The following is a 17,780-nucleotide window of genomic DNA, read 5'->3' as shown; positions in this document are numbered from 1 at the left end:
TGGTCCTAAACCATTCAGAGCTTTATAGGCCAGCATCAGAACTTTAAAGTCTATCCTCTGACGGACAGGCAGCCAGTGTAAAGACCTCAGAGCTGGACTGATGTGGTCCACTTTTTTGGTCTTAGTGAGGACTCGAGCAGCAGAGTTGTACTGGTAAAGTACAACCTTCCTGGTCAGTCTGCACCACACAAGCCTCACTATTTGTTAGAAAGGCCACAGAAGTAGGCTGGAGTAAACCACACAAATGACAATCAGTAGACCATGGTTCATTTGCCGCTTGAGAGCTTTGTTATTGCACTTGGTTTTGTTTTGTTTCACTCACTGAGTAGTTTCATTTTCTCTCACTGTTTACTTATAACCACCAAAAATAAACTGCTCAAAAGAATTATGGGCAACACTAAAATCAAAGCGTGATGAATCAGATATTTAGTTTAATTTATTGAGAATAAAATCACAGCAACAGTTAATGGAAACCAAAATCATCACGTTCTAATGCTAGATTTAAAATTACAAAAAAGGTTTAGGTCTATTGTTCACATTTTCCTGTAAATTTTGAGCAGTGTACTTGGTTATAATTATAAAAAGGTGATTTTGATGAGCTGTTCACATCATTCATCTTGTGTAGTAGAAAATAAGACCAGAGAGCGAGGAGCTGATACAAATGAACTACAGAGAGATTCTGACCAGATGAACGGTGGCATCAGGAAGGGCACGTGTTGTGAAAGCTTCACCAAATCAAACATGAAGAATGAGATTTTCGAACTGGACCGGTCTGGGCCTGGGTTAATGTTGGCCAACAGAGCGCTGGTGGAAACTGAGCTACAGGAAAGGGGGAAGTCATGTTAGGAGGCATCAAGAGAGAAGGAAATGCAGGAGTGAGGAGGTGACAGCGGCACTTTAAATGTTGGGACTGTGACTGGTAACAGAGATGGCTAACATGATGGAGACGAGTAGATTTATTGTGTGTGCAGGAGACCAGAAGCACTGCAGATAGATTTAAAATGTCCTATCATGTTTTTTTTTTTTTTGCTTATTTGTCAGATTATTTTTCAGCTCATCAACAACTTTGAGTATTTGTCAGAAAGCCAAGTAAATGCTAAATGGAGTCTTAAAATGATGATGTCATTTAAAGAAAAAGAAACAAAGCCTACCCAGACCTTAAGAAAATTTCCCACCCAATGCCTCCTTTGGCAGTAAGAAGTATTTGTAATAACTGGCAGTGTGACGCTCACGTTGCTGTAGGTGGAGGCAAGGATTCAATGGTGGACCCTCTTGTAAAGAGTTCAGGAAGGAGACGGGTTCTAGGTGTAAGAGAAAAGTTAACAAGTTACCAAGTTCCAAGCGATCTGATCAGGTACTAAAAATGTGACATTGTCAGACTGATTGATGGTCAGTAAAGTTACTCGATGAGTCGTGACAGCGTCTCGTTAATGAAAATCAAAACTTCCATTTTTAGAACTCGGCAACAAAGGAAATGACTACAAAAACCAACGGCGTGGCCCTCGAGACTGATGAAAAGCCAGAGAACAGTATGTGTGGCTGAACACACAGGAAGGAGAAAAGACTTGTAGGCCTTGGCCAGAGAGAAAGATGAGCTAAATGACAGGGATGGAAATGTAACGAGTGAGAGACAGGTGGGTTCAAATTGGGGGTGAGAACCCTTTGTTAAATATGATATATATGTGATTATGATATTGTGATCTGTAGTGAGAGCAGGTGGAAAGGTGGATGTATGCTCTTGAAAGAAGACAGCAAGAGTAAAGGGGAAGGTTACAAGATGAGAGCTACTAAAGCGTATTGTTTGGAGATGACGGCACCAACAGAAACAGAGAAGAGCTAAGGGTGGATGCATGGAAGAAAGACCACAGAGGAGGTTCATGGATGTAGGGAAGGACATGCAGAGGGCCAAAGGAGGATGCTAAGGAGAGATGGAGGTCAGCCACCGCTTAAGGGAGCAGACAGAAGATGTTTCAGTGAAGAAATGACAATAACAGACAGCATCCACTCAGATTCAGCTACTAAGGCAGATTTATTGGCCAATCAGAGGCAATGTTTATCTTTTTTTAACATCAGAAGTGCCAGCAGACCAGAGCAGCTTAATTAGACTTACATGTGTTTGTTCTTTCTATATATGTGAATAAATGAATGAATGACTAAGACCGTTAATAGTTTCCTCCTTATCATTACAAATAAATACAATACTAACTTCTGAAGGTATAGCACCTATAGTGGCAGTCAGGGAGAAGAAAGCTAATAGACATTTGCACTTTCTTTTAAATAGAGACGTTCTCATTATTTGATTGTTTCTTTTATTTGTTCTCACTGCAGATAGCAGTTTCCATTTAAAGTGCAGACCTGCTCTCAGCTGAGCACATGGCAGCCTTCTATCTTGTGTGGCAGTGCCAACATGCTCTGTGGTTTCAAGGCCCACGTAAATGTCAGAGCTTAACCTGAAGCATATTGTTGGATCAGATGCACTGTAGTAGAACCGCTGCCTTTCTGCTGCATACACACAGACATACTGTCTCCTCTATTAGGCAAACTGTTGTTGATGCACAGAATGTCTCTGACCCCTGACCTTGGTGAGCACCGGCCGTATTCTTGGATTAGATGCTATGGCTCGTACATATTCCCCATCTATTTGCAGACAACCAAAGTTCAGCCATTGCAAACAATTTATTCATGGCGCTGTCCATCCCAGCCAACACCACTAATGTGCAAACCTCTGAATATGGAGCAGAGAGGAGAGAACAGCGATACAGTGACACAGTGAGAATGACTCATTAAGGAAAGACGGGAAAGTGGTGAGGAGCCATTGGACACGTTGGTGACTTGGTAACTGGTAATGTGTTATCGGCTAGCAGGGGCACGACCCTTGCAATAGCAAGGTGTCAAAGCATCCTGCTGTCACCACGCAGGGCTGGCTCCAAATCTGGGTGACACCATGGGGGCTGGGTAGCAGGGGGTTTAGGTCAAACCAGATGACACCCCATAGTCAAAAGAGGTGACATCTGAATCAAACCTAACACCAGCAGGGGAAAATGTACTGTGGTTCCTGCAATTTACAGCAATTTACCTCTTAAAGGCCTTTCGCACTCAGCGACGAGAGACCCTGATGTGAGCAGTATATGTACATGTAACCACATAGCATTTAGACTACATCACTGCACTGTGATTTTTAACAGCTGTTTATTCTACAGAAAAGATGGAGAAGCCATGTTTTCTGGACCTGATCATATCTAAGATCAAACTGGCCTTCAGGCTAAAGAGGCTACTGTTTGTTTAAGTTCATAGATGTGCATTCATGCAGATGACATGAGTGCTTGCATGTCTGCAAAAGCACCACTGATCCTGAACGTTTGTACAGATTTGGTTTATTTATCAAGAGAGGCCTCACACTGTCGTGCAGCTGTACCAACAATAGCTGATCTGTTTTAAAAAATAATGACAGCATAGAGTAAAACATGCTGCTAATATTACCTTTAAAGGCAACATCTTCTTCTTTTTTAAAATCTTGGTTTCAGCTTTTGATAAATTTGCACAATTTTACTTATATATAAGCTTAAATGATCGATTTGTTCACCACAGGCTGGTTTCATTGACATTTATTATTATTATTACACAGCATCTCGACTTCTTTGGAAGCCGTCTGGTATAAGCATGTGTACAATGGAGAATCTGAAGCACTAAAGCATACACATAACTTTCAACAAGCATGATGCTGAAACCCTGCTGAAGCCAGCGAAAGTCACATTAGGAGTTTCCTCTTGAGAGCAGAAACAGGAGTCAGCACGCGTCAAAACCAATGAAAATAAATCGACACGTTTTAATCGGAGTTTAGATTCCTCACAGTTTCTGATTAAAACACGTCAGTGGCTTCAAATCTCAAAAGAACCTGACTTTGGACCCGTGTGCATCAAACACGTTTGCATGAGTCTGCTATGGAGCTGTGACACTGCAACAAGCCTCGCCGTCTCCCCTCCATGCTACTCCAGGACAAATTGCACCTACAGCTTTGGTACTTCAGCAGGCCTGTCTGGCTGCCACCACCGGGGCGAGAGGCTGTCGAGTGATGACGGAGAGCAAGAAGTAGAGAAGCCACACAAAGAGAGCGAGGTGGAGGTTTGGAGGGGGCACGGGTGGCGGCGGGGCTGTTGAAGTTGAAGCCTGTTCTTTTGTGGCGCCCTGCCTTCTGATCATTTACATCAAGTTGACATTCGGAGAGTTTACTCTGGGGTCTGTAATTGTATTCTTTCGCCAGTTCTGCATTGCCAACCATGAAAATGGAATCTTATCAACCCTGACCAATTTTTAATGTACAAAATGAATTGGCAGGGGTTCAAAAAAGGGGGAGCTACAATTCAAATCAGGTGAATGATACACAGCCATATTTTTGCCCCCACCCCCACCTTAAACACACACACACACAACCTCTCGCCACCTTATCACCCTTTGCTTTCAGTTGGATTTATTTCTCTTTCAAAGGCAGGGCAAGCTTAGCTGGGACAACTCAAGGTAAAAATACACGTGTGTGGGATTCTGCCTGTGTACTCACGCATACTTGTATGTATCTGGATATACATACTGCACTAATACTGTATGTGAGCATGTTTTCCTGTGTGCTTTGGGTGGTGGATGAAGAAACGCATGGAGGATTTGTTTCAGAAAACAGTACAAGGGGTTACTCGCCACGTGTTTATGGGCACTTTCAGGGCGAGTGCACTGATTGGACTGATGAACCTAAAGAAGGAAAGTTCCACTCCTCCTATAGCTTTACATTTTGTGACAAACAAACATTTTTTATTTGGGAGTTTTAGAAAAGATTTAGTTTTTTTGAAAATCCTGTGTATTCAACATTAAGCTTGTGTTTTATTTTTGCATCTACATGTGAGAAACTATCTGAGTGAGCAGATCAGATAACCTCCATGTCAGCCCATACCCACAGCTGGCTCAGCTGATGCCTTTTTCCAAACTCATCTCAGATTTATGCTGCACACTTACAGCTGATGTGCATCTACAAGCCACTTTGTAACCCACCTCCACCCTACACCACTGAAACTCTGTCTTGCCTGTGCTGTGGTGGTTCCACCTGCTGCTCTCTGCACCCTTGAGCTTTAATGTAAGCATATAGAAGGATGAGAAGATGTGTTCTCCCACAAAATAATAGACTCCTTTAGGACAGGAGTCTATATATATATATATATATATATATATATATATTAGGGGTGCAACGATACTCGTATCGATATTGAACCGTTCGATACAGTGCTTTCGGTTCGGTACGCATATGTATCAAACAATACAACATTTTAATTTATTTTATCAACTTTTCTTATGACGATGCTGTCTGTGTTGAGTGCTCAGTGGATCTGCGCTCGACTACTCCGCCTAGGCTGCACTGTCGAGTGCAGATTCACTGAGCGCAGGGCAAGCTAGCGAGACAGAAGCTAAGCTCTCGTTGCAACATGGCAAATTGAACCTCCCCCACCCTCATTCAGATCTGGCGTTTGGAACTATTTTGGTTTTCATGTGCAGTGGCGTGTCTAGAAAATTTTTGTTGGGGGGGCCAGGTAGGGGCACAGATTTGGAGAAGGGTGGCAGATGTAATTGGCAGATAATGTTTAAAAAAAATTCTACCAACCGTTAACCATAATTCAATAATCCTATAAACCTAATAACCAAATGCGCTTTTAACTCTTATTAGAATGAGATTTTAACCACTACGGTGCAAAGTTTTTAGATACTGCGTTGATAAAGTACAAGAGATACAATCAGTCAGTGTTTATTCAGCATTCAAGGACATCAATATTTGCATAGTATTTTTACTGACATGTAGTGCACATATGTTTTGGGCAAAAACATTTTTGAATAATAAAATACGAACATTTGTAACAAACAATTGACAAATTAGCCAATGTAAAACTTTATCTGCCTGTTAAAAAAAGAAGATAATCTTCTCACAATCTGGTGTTTGATTTTGAAACAGGAAAAAAGTGGAGAAACAACTGAAAAGACTAACATTTGAATAAAACCTGAAAGCAAGTAAATACTTTCTATGCTGCCTTATGGTAAACTTTGGTAATATTGATAAAGAACAACACTGGCTGATGATGAAATACAGTCAGCTGGCATGGTGACACTGCCAGTATTAACCTGCAGGGCTGGACTGGGACAGAAAATCGGGCATTTTGACTACAGACCGACCCACCAGGTATTAAAGCCATAAAGACTTTGAATGAAAACAAACCCTGTGGTGACAGTGATGTACAGTCTTGTTGGTATATGTATGATTTCTATACATTTTACATCAGATAAAAACTTTGGTTGTAAGATTTAGATAATTATTTAATAAAAGCGAGATATTTTAAATGAGAATAAGAAAGAAAAGTATGTCTTTGTGCCCCCCTCTCCCTGTTAATGCCCTACCTGCCCCCTGGCAAAAACTTCCTAGACCCACCCCTGCACAGTTACCAGCTGTCAGCTAAGTAAAAAAAGGATCCTGGTGTTATTAGTCTCTCAGAAACAGGTCATAACTTCAACTCATTCATGTCACCTAAAAGGTAAACCTGTTTCTCCATCACCTGTTCAGCTCTGATGATCCAGTAAGGACATCTCCTGGTTTCATGTTTCCCTCTCACCACATATCCAAACAGACATCATGACCAGCAGCTTTACAGCTGTGGCTCCAGCAAACATCAGCTGATACTAGAAATTAATATTAAATAAATTCTAACAACAGCTGATCAAGCTTAAACGTGCTGCTGTTGTTTAGCGCGACATCCGCTGGTTTCCTCTTTCTGGCACAAAGTGGACGATAAATAAACAAGAGAGAAAAGCCGATCAGCTGATCATTGATCAGTTTCATGATTGAAGTAGCAACAGGAGAGGCAGGGGGAGAGAATGAGAGAAGAAGAGGCAGCTGTGCAGCGTAACGACAGAATAACTCCAGCTTTGTGTCTTTTTTTCATTATAGCGAAAGTTCGGGACAAACTGCGTCTCTTCTCAGCTCAATACGAAACGTGTAATATTTTCTCTGATTGAGGGACCATTCCATTTTTTTAAGGAGCCGTTGGCAACTCTACTAACTAACCTTATGAATAAAATAAAGTTCACTATCAGTAACATCACCCACCTAAAAACTCCATCAAGCTGGCTAGAACGCAGTATGAGTTATTGCAACTGACAGTAAAAAGTCAGCACAACGAAAATAAACTCCACCTAAACTTAGTTTATATCTGACCCAGAGAGACTGCAGGTCATAACTTCTTACCTGAAGTTCAGTTCACCTGACACTCGGACTGGTGGCTGCCTCGGGGCTCTCCTCCTGCCTCCCCTTCCCTCATCCACCTGCTGGCCTCTGTGGAAGCTCCGTCATAGACACCACCAAACAACTGAGTTATTTTTACACATCTGCCAGCATCTGGCCAATCCACCACCTCTCATTGTTCATGCCGTTACAAAAAAAATAAAAAATAAGTCACCGGGCATATGCCCGATGGCCAGTCCAGCTATGTTAACCTGCAACCAAATCTGCAGCTCCATACAGCAATGTTACGACTTAGATTATATCTTATAACTCATAACTCTTATGTTAGCTGCCCTCAGTAGCATACTGTCTGATATATTCCATGGCTGCAATAATTCTTTAAGTGTAATTTTTTCCTTGGTATTCTAATTTCACCGAAGTTTACTAAACTCAACAAACTTAATATTACTTACCGGGACATTTATTCTGTCCTCATTTTCTTTCACCGAAAAATTGTTTCCTGCAGTGCCGTCTTTGTGCTTGGCTCTCCTACCTTTGCTAACGTGATGCACATAGCGCAGAAGCCGGTGCTGCATTCACTTACACTCGGATATCTGAGCTTCACCGTGAAAACATAATCGTACATTTGATTGAATTTTATTGTTTTGCCTTTGGGGTGGCACCTGGGGTGGCCAGTCTGGTTGGGGGGGTGGCCTGTGCCCCCCCAGGCCACCCCGCTGGACACGCCATTGTTCATGTGAAGTATGACCCTGAAGGTAAGCTAAAGTAAAACAGCATGTTGGATGTGCGACGCAATGCTCAATTAAATGGTGGGAACTAGTGTGTTAGCACAGTTAGCTTGTTGACGCCGTCCAGCCCCACGCGTTAACGGAGATTTGCTGTGTTGTGGCGTTAACGTCATTTCAGATTAACGCTGACAGCACTAGTGGGAACACAACGAATATGACTGCACATTTACTCCGACATCATCCTAGTGCAAAGACAAGAGGAAGCAGACAACAAGCATGCATGCTACAAACTTTACCCGAGTCATTTAGACAGCCGTTAGCACAGGATTCTCCTTATGGGGACCTGATATGTTTAATATGCTGCTGAGAATATAGCCCAGAAGAAGCGTATAGTATAGCTTTTATTTTGGAAAGAGACATTTCTCTGTAATAAACTCTCTTTTCCAAAGATGACTGATTCCTCGATCAGATAGATTAATTTTTTTATTACTTTGTTGTTTCAGCAACATTAAGTTTAAAAACTGTACCTTTGAGTTAAAATATATATTTACAATTTTAATAAATGACAAATTAAAAAGGCATGAACATTTTTTGTATCGAAAAAATATCGAACCGTGACACCAAAGTATCGAACCGAACCGAACCGTGAATGTTGTGTATTGTTGCACCCCTAATATATATATATATATATATATATTAGGGGTGCAACGATATTCGTATCGATATTGAACCGTTCGATACAGTGCTTTCGGTTCGGTACGCATATGTATCGAACAATACAACATTTGTAATTTATTTTATCAATTTTCCTTCTGACGATGCTGTCTGTGTTGAGCGCTCAGTGAATCTGTGTTCGACTACTCCGCCTAGGCTGCACTGTCGAGCGCAGATCCACTGAGCGCTCCACACAGACAGCATAGTCAGGAGGAAGAGCACAGGGCAAGCTAGCGAGACAGAAGTTAAGCTCTCAGCAACATGGACCTCCCCCACCCTCATTCAGATCTGGCGTTTGGAATTATTTTGGTTTTCATGTGACGTATGACCCTGAAGGTAAGCGAGTCATGGACTAAAGTAAAACAGTATGTTGGATGTGCCATGCAATGCTCAATTACATTGGTGTGAACTAGTGTGTTAGCGCAGTTAGCTCGTTAACGTGTTGGCCGTCTAGCCCCATGCACGGAGCGATCGGCGGTAGCTCGTTAACGGAGATTTGCCGTGTTGTGGCGTTAAGGTCATTTCAATGAGATTAACCTGAAAGCACTAGTGGGAACACAACGAATATGACTGCACATTTACGCCGACATCATCCTAGTGCAAAGACAAAAACAACAAGCATGCTACTAACTTTAGCCGAGTCATTTAGACAGCTGTTAGCACATGATTCTCCTTATGCTGCTGAGAATATAGCCCAGAAGAAGCGGATAGTATAGCTTTTATTTTGGAAAGAGACATTTCTCTGTAATAAACTCTCTTTTCCAAAGATGAGTGATTCCTCAATCAGATACAGGGCTCGCAATATCGCTAGCCCGACGTCCCGGAGCTAGCGATTTTTTCAGTCGGGCTACCAAAATCTATCTCTTCCCTGCCCGTCGGGCTATTGTAGGAAAAATATATGTCAATGCTTTTGCATTCTTTCAGAAATGTAGCTCGGTAATTATGTCATTGGGTGAGCCACTGTCAATATGTGACATATTGAAGTCGCGTTTGAATTTGCGCTTGTTTTTTTGCTTTCACTTTGCAATCGTGCGAACTGTGTATAGAGAGCGACAGCACTGATCTGTGAGTGATGATAATTTGTGCACCAATTCCTCTGACATCGTCTTATTAATCGTTAGCTTACTATGCAAACATGACAAGTGAAATCTCCCGCAGCTTAAACATGTGAGAGGTTGATCGCGCAGAGAATCGCTGAGCTTATGTGAGTGAGCGTGTAAAAGCAGCAGGAGAAGTTATGACAAATCAGACTATAAGGCAAAAAGAAAGTGCAGCTTTATGGTTTCATGGACAAAAGAATTTCTGTGGCTGCAATATGACGAGCTAAATAACCAGAGCTGCACATAAGTGGTCCGCAGGTGCGCATTCGCTGTCAAAATAAAAAACACGCACAAGGGTTAGGGTTAAATTTAAAAACTGTACTTTTGAGTTAAAATATATATTTATAATTTTAATAAATGACAAATTAAAAAGGCATGAACATTTTTTTGTATCGAAAAAATATCGAACCGTGACACCAAAGTATCGAACCGAACCGAACCGTGAATTTTGTGTATCGTTGCACCCCTAATATATATATATATGTGTGTGTGTGTGTGTGTGTATATTTGATTATTTGATTTGGGTTGGGGGAACAAACAGGGGGTGAGACTGGCATAATACTTTAATCAAATTGTCATGAATGAGTAGATACAATTAGGGAGGCTGTCAGTCACCGAGGCAGGGATCCTGTTGCTCGTCTATCACGGAGCAGATGGGGAGTGGAATGAGTGGAATGAGTGGAATGAGTGGAGGATATCTACTCAAAGTGAGTACAAAGGCAGTGCATGAGTACCAGTCCAGCTACCATTGTTTGGGAACAGGAGACGGACTAAGAGGGAACCTCATCAGCTGACTCTCTGAAAACTGCTGTCAGATTATCAAGAACTCATCAAAGCCAGTAAAGTAGTGTTGAGCTTTAGCAGAGTGTGTGAGGTCGGGCTGATAACACACATAACTGTACAAACAGGAACAGGAAGTGCAGACAAAGACAGGACAGGAGTCTAATGATGTGAAAGAGAGACAAGTGTACAGTGAAGAGGTAATAGACAAAAGCACAGAACAAGTCAGCAATCCACCATGTACCCCCCACTCCTTATTTCCCTTTCTTCCACTCCAGTTGTTTGCATGAGCACTCTTAAGCCTAAACAAGTGTGAAAACTGTTGCTTATTAGCCCAGTTTGGGCCCGGCCTGACTTTCCACACGTGCACAAAGACTGTCTCTGTTATCTGTGATCTGGAAGCACTGGGCCGTCTGCTCATGGTGAGATAATCAATTTATGATGTACATACAGAGGGCCAGGGTTGGTTTCCCTTAATTGGGCCATTACTTGAGCGAGAAGCATTGACTAACGACAAAGGGTTATGTTATTATTAGCTAGACACTGCATTATTTTTCCCTCCAGTGATTTCGTTGGCTGGTTTTCCACCTCCCAGTTAGGAAAGGCAAACAAATCCATTGTAGTTCTGAGTTGAGCTGGTAGCCAGTCATTCTTTTTTCAAGGGAGAAGCATCAGATGTGCTGAGGTTATAGCTTTCTGTGTAGAGCAGATTAAAGCGTCCTCTATCTGTGGATTACATATGTACACAAACAGGGCTGTCCTCGTTCACGCCCCGCCCTCACATCACACTGCAGTTGTGATTTATCAAATTAATTTGTCTGAGTCAGTTCTTCACGCCATGAGACATGCTAAGGAGCAAATTGACATGTTACCAGACACACTAAGGAAAGGTATCTCCATGAATATCTGGTAAAACTAATTAGACAGCGGATGTCAGATGGAGTGACTGATGTCAGATGTGATGACACGCATGACAGAAGAAATGAGCTCAAGCCAATTCAAACGTAAAGAGCAATGAAACAGTGCGGCAGACACCTCGCCCCCTCTTTCCTGATCCTTGTAGTTCACAGTGAATTTGTGAAATATGATGGAGGCTCGTGATGCTCTGTGTTGACTCCTGCAGCACGTTGGTCCTTGTATGAAGCATGGTAGGATGGTCACTTGGTGATCAGTCCTAGTTTAATCAAGTACTCGTTTATCATAATGAGCTAAAAAATCCTATTAGGATACACCTGATAGAGTTTTTATTCACACTGTAAGAGTGCAAACCTGAGTGTGTGTTTGCTGAATTTAAACGTGTGTTTAATAGTTAAGAGTTTCAGTCAGTGTTATAAACTCTGTGGTATAAACAGCCTCCTTTCATGAGGAGGGTCTGTTGAACAGCTGAATCTTGGATTCATGACAAACAATGTGGCTTCATCCTGGTCCTGAGTATTGCACCAATATTGTTAGTATTTGAAGATGTGTGGCTGTGTGCTGTGAGGGTTGTATTGGGGGCACAGTGACCTGTAGTTACAGGTCATTCCTGCACAAATAGTCAGAGAGGTTGGTCTATAATGGTGGTAATTAGTGGGATTCGTGCAGCAGGAAGATCAGGAGCACCGAGTGTGAATGATGAGCAAAAAGCTCATCAAAGACCTGAAAGGTTTGCTGTCAGTTTCATATCAGTTCCAGTTCCAGTGGGGCAAACATTTCTTAGACAGGGAAAGTGAGGATGGTCACCACAAGTGGTCTGTAATCCATCCTTTCTCTTCCTCTCATTCTCCTATCAGGGTCATTGTGAGGCTGGACCCTATTTAAGTCATCTTAGAGGCAGAGGCAGACCCTGGAGAGGCCGCCAAATCTGACAGGGTGAACACAGAGAGACAGAAAATCCTTCACACCTGTGGGCAGTTAACCTAAGCCCACTAAGTACACGTCTTTGGACTGTGACAGGAAGGCGGAGTATTTGGAGAGAAGCCAAGCAAACATGGAGAGAACATGCAAACTCCAAACTCTGTAATGTGTACAATAAAAGCGAGATCCTGCAGCCACTGGTTTCCCCTTGTGCTCCATGAACTGCCCAATCTCTCCTAATAGGTCAGTGAAATGCTGCAAGAAGGGCCAGGGTTGCTTCCATGATGTTTCCTGGTGATGTTATTGTTTTAATTCTTGCTTATCCTTACTCTATTAATTATAAGTTGGAGTTTTCCCTGACTTGTTGTGTTCGCTGCTTTGAACTTCCTGACTGGTTGAATTTTTCTGGACTTACCAACGTTTAGTATCAATGTTAAATGTCATGCCTGTTGTTTTAGAACAAAAGAAAGGTTTCAGACTTTTTTCAGTGAGCAGTCAACACATGGTGTGATATGAAATGGACAGAATCTCTACCAAACATTGAATCCAACATAAATATACTCAGTATAATGTTGTGTGACACAGGGAGGAGCTCACTTCAGCACTGTGGAACATGATCACAAAGTTTTATCCTCACACACGCTGGTTTGTTACATTACGCGCGCTGTTATCAATAATCATACTAAACGTGTCTTTGTTAATGTGTTGTGCCTGAGGCCGGAGCCACTGGGGTGGAGGGCAGCCTGGCTGAGAGCCCCGTTCATGCCACTGTGATTTCTAGTCATTTGTCTACATCATGGGCCCGTGCATCAGGCTGAGATTGAGCTCCAGCCAAGCTCTACCACTTAATCAGCAGGTTAATGCCAGCCTCTAAGGGAGGAGGGGGAGGGAGGTGTTAGCCATATTGGGATTCCAGCCCATTTACAACACGTGCATAGAAAATTACCTAGTGCCCACGAGTCGCATAATAGGAGAGCAGGGGGAGGTGACGACGGCGGGAGCGAGAGACGCTATTATGTCCAGAAGAATTATGCTGCTCTTACCTTTCCCTGTCCTGCTCTGTGCTCTCCTTTCTCCGGCGCCGCTCAGAACCGCCTGTCCTCCTCCATTCCCGCTCCAGCACCCTTATCTGTGTGTCGTGTCATTTTAATTCTTCCCCCCGTCCCTGTTATTTTTTCCCTTTATCCTGTTCTTCTCTGTCTGCCACCTCTATTCTGGGGAACATGGCATCCCGGGGCCCCAGTGAAATATAGCTGCCTGTTTGCCCGTGTGTATGTGTGCGAACACTCCTGCACACATCGTGCACTGGCAGTATGGTCTCACTCAATCAGATTTGCATAAGTAACCTCTCAGCAGGCCTGCTCCACTGGCCAGGTGCGTTGCTCTATTTGCATATAGAACTGTGAGGCTCCCCAGAGTCACTTTAGACTCCAGTGACTGCTGAGTGAGCCCACATGAAATCTGAATTAAAAACCCTCCTCCTGCCCGTCTGACACCCTCCTCCATCCCTGCCCATCTACATACTTTACTTCTCTTCCCTTCCTTCTCCTCCCCCTCACATATCAGCGTATCTACCTGGAAGGCTACCCCCAGCTCTACTATAGTGTTAAATTTGCCCCCAAACATTTCTCAGACTGCTCACCCCACCACACAGTAACTCGAGCACCTACTGAGCTCGCCGGCTACTCATCAGTCATCAGCTTGCTGCCTTTTAACCTTATCTCTTTTGGATTGTGCCACTTAAATTAAATTGTGTAAAGTCAGGACAGATCCTTCACTTTATATGACATTTATCCATGTTTTTAACTAATTTTCCAAAGAACAAAAAGGGCTGAGGAAAAAAGCAGAAGGTTCAGTGTTCTCAGTGCATCAGCTTGGCTTTTCTTCTGATTGCATCGTCAGATTAAAGCACTTTTGACAATCCATTTGTTGCAACTGATCCAAGCATGACACTTGAGATTTTCTGTGCCAGTCTACACCTTGCATCTTGCAGCCAATAGTTTTGCTATACGTAGTTCAGCTCCAGCTCTCAGAAGGGCTCAGTCTGTTAGCATTAGCCACCTATTCCCCCATCATGCTGGGGATGATTTTAATTTTCATATATCACTGTTGTAATGCATCCTCAAGCTTTCTGTCTGCTTTCTTTAAGATTCTGTGCCAATATTATTTGAAGGAAACTCGTGGCTTAGACAATAATTAGGTAAAATATACATAATATATACATTTAATTATGTGAATAATTGGATAGCTATACCCTGTTCCTAGCTTTATTTTGCATGAACACAACACATATTTTGAGTATAGAGCACTTACGATAATTCAATTCATTACTGCCAACGTGAATTATGATTTTACTGAACTTAGGTTTACCCTTAGCCAGCAGTTTTAAATTTCCTTCAATGTCGCCTGCTCTGGCCCCTGGAAGACAATTGACTATGGTTGCCGGTGTCTCTAGCTTCACATGTCTGAGAACAGAATCACCAATTACCAGAGTTTGACCCCCGGCGGGTGTGTCGCCGAGTGGGGAAAAACAGTTAGACACATGAACGGGTTGGTGGTGTACCTGGGGCTTCTGTTTAGGACTATGTTCCTCCTCACCGTCACCCAGCCGCCCTCTTTCCCCAGCTGCTTGGGGTCTGCCGGGGAACAGCTAGCGGGGCCTACGCTATCTTCGGCTGCACCAGCTACAGGGGCCTGGCTAGCTACGGGTGAATGAAGGGTGCGAAGCCGAGTCTCCAATTCAGTAATCCTGGCCTCCAGAGCTGCAAATATGCTACATTTGTTACAGATATCATTACTGCTAAAGGAGGCCGAGGAAAATCAAATTCAAATTCAAATTTTATTTGTCACGGACACAGTCATACACAGTACGATATGTAGTGAAATGCTTGGACAACTGCTCGTGACCTAAAGAAAACAAAAAAAGGAAAAGGCTATGAATAAGATAGGAAATAAATATGAAAAATTAAAAAGGGTAAATTTAACTAGGAAGGAATAAAATATAAATTAAGGTTAAAAATGAAATAACTGTACAACACAAATTAGAATGAAGGGTAAATTTAACTGGGAAGAATAAGATAAAATATATAAATTAAAGTTGAAAATAAAATAACTGTACAACAAAATACACAATATAGAACTATATAAGAATGTATGAAGAAATATAAATAAATATATACACAATAACAGCAGCATATACACAATAACAGCAGCGTGATTTAAGTAATGAAGTGAAACAATGTCCAGAATGTCCAGTGTGTGTAAGAACTGTATGTGTGGGTCAGTACTGTGTGGTGGTGTGATTGAGAGACCGTATCGCCTGCGGGAAGAAGCTCCTCCTCAGTCTCTCTGTGTTGGTCTTCAGGGAGCGGAATCGCTTTCCTGACCTCAGCAGAGAGAACAGTCTGTTGTTGGGATGGCTGAGGTCCTTCACCATCTTCCTGGCCTTGGTCCAGCACCGCCTGCTGTAGATTGAGTGCAGGTCAGGGAGCTCGGAGCGGATGGTGCGCTCAGCTGACCGCACAACCCTCTGTAGAGCTCGTCTGTCCTGCATGGTGCTGTTCTCGAACCAGGTTAAGATGTTTCCCGTCAGGATGCTCTCTATGGTGGAGGAGTAAAAGTTCCTGAGCACCTTGGAGGGCAGTTGGAAGTCTCTCAAGCGTCTGAGGTGGTAGAGACGCTGACTAACTAAACATCTGACACAATGAGCAAGAAAGTGCAGGAGGGACAGGTGAAGTAGCCATGGTGCTAACGAGTCGGCTACGTGAGTGAATACTTTGTCTATAAGTTAGGTTGTGAGTACACAGAGAGTGTGCTTCGGATGAAGCACGTGAAGATTATACTATGAAAACAGAAGTTATCTAAAAGTTTTTAATTAAATTGCTAAGCAGATAAACTAGTCAAAAACATCACTGTGTGTTTGAGCAGGAATACCCTGAAAACACGTGGTTCTCACTGTCACAGAGACGGCAGAGCAATGGAAGTGTTTTAATCTTACATCTTTAAGGTGTAACAAATGTGCAGGACTCACAGGCTTTCTCTGTTAACGAGGGGCTAAATTATTTATAATTTTAAAGGTGAGCAACAATATTTTAAATTCAATGCAATTTTTTATGGGTAACCAATGCAAATCCATAAGAACTGGGGTGATAGAGGCATGCTTTCTAGTGGCAGTCAGGAGGCGAGTCGCAGCATTCTGGACAAGCTGAAGTCTGTGAAGGAGAGCGGAGTGAAGACCAAAGTAGAGGGAGTTACAGTAATCCAATCTAGAAGTGACAAAAGCATGAATGAGCTTTACAAGATCTTTGTGAGGGACATAGTGCTTAGCCTTGGCAATAAGGCGCAGTTGGTGAAAGCTAGATTTGATTACTGAAGACACTTGTTTGTTAAATTTGAAAGAGCTGTCCAGCAGGACACCTAGTTTACTAACTGAGGCAGAGAAAGAAGTGGCAAAGGAACCAAAGGTATCAGCTGATAGGCCCCAAGGGATATGGTTGCCAAACACCACAATCTCCATTTTCTTTTCATTCAGGATAAGGGAATTGTCTGAAAGCCATTCTCTGACTTCTCTCATGCACTCGAGGAAGCAGTGCAACGAAGAAGCAATGTCGTCATCATCTAATTTAAAATAAATCTGTATATCATCGGCATAGAGGTGATAAGAAATGTTATATTTTTCAAAGATTAAGCCTAGGGGGAGCATATATAATGAGAATAACATTGGGCCAAGCACAGAGCCTTGGGGCACACCACAGCATAAGGATGCAGTTGAGGAAGAATAAGTACCCAAGGTAACAGAGAAAGACCTGTTCAAAAGGTATGATTTGAACCAGTTAAGGGCTTCGCCCCGAATGCCCACAGTGCATTCTAACCTATTAATAAAATATTATGGTCAACCATGTCAAAGGCTGGGGACAAATCCAACAAGACTAATACAGCAGAATGCCCCGAATCAGTAATTAAGAGAAGATCATTAAGGACTCTCAGCAAAGCTGTTTCAGTGCTGTGGCGTGGTTTAAAACCAGATTGAAATTTATCACAGATGTCATGTGCATCCAGGTAAGCCTGGAGTTGCGAGAGAACTATCCTCTCTGGGATTTTGGAGAGGAACGGAAGTTCAAGGTTCAAGGTTCTTTATTTGTCACATGCATAGTTATACAAGTATAACACACAGTGAAATGTAGCCTGACACGCTCCTCGACATGTGCAAAAAAATTGGGGGGGGGGGGGGATGTAGAGGAAGAACATTATATATATATATATATATATAGTATATACACTGGGTGAATGTGCAGTAGTAGCAGCAAGCAGGTGAATTCTGTACATTAATATGAATAGACATCTGACTATTTTACA

General features: G+C 42.5%; 1 protein-coding gene across 3 annotated transcripts in view; it reads right to left on the bottom strand.

The window, feature by feature from the left end:
- Positions 1-7,857, bottom strand: part of slc3a2b (solute carrier family 3 member 2b) — a 250,669-nt gene extending 242,812 nt beyond the window's left edge. Inside the window, exons 1-2 of one of the 3 annotated variants that reach the window (XM_082515755.1) lie at positions 7,702-7,857; positions 7,271-7,347 (exon numbers count right to left, since the gene is read on the bottom strand). In XM_082515755.1, coding sequence (XP_082371881.1) covers positions 7,271-7,347; positions 7,702-7,842 — 218 coding nt within the window. In that variant the 5' untranslated portion in view covers positions 7,843-7,857. Of the gene's footprint in view, positions 1-7,270; positions 7,367-7,701 lie in introns of all 3 variants that reach the window. The other 2 variants (XM_082515757.1, XM_082515756.1) reach the window with 2 other exon arrangements.
- Positions 7,858-17,780: the final 9,923 nt, after the last annotated feature.

This window comes from Aulonocara stuartgranti (assembly GCF_965226115.1).
Source record: "Aulonocara stuartgranti genome assembly, chromosome: 19".
Classification (NCBI taxonomy): domain Eukaryota; kingdom Metazoa; phylum Chordata; class Actinopteri; order Cichliformes; family Cichlidae; genus Aulonocara; species Aulonocara stuartgranti.
Note: the sequence above shows the minus strand (reverse complement) of the source record. Positions and strands in the feature narration are given on the sequence as shown.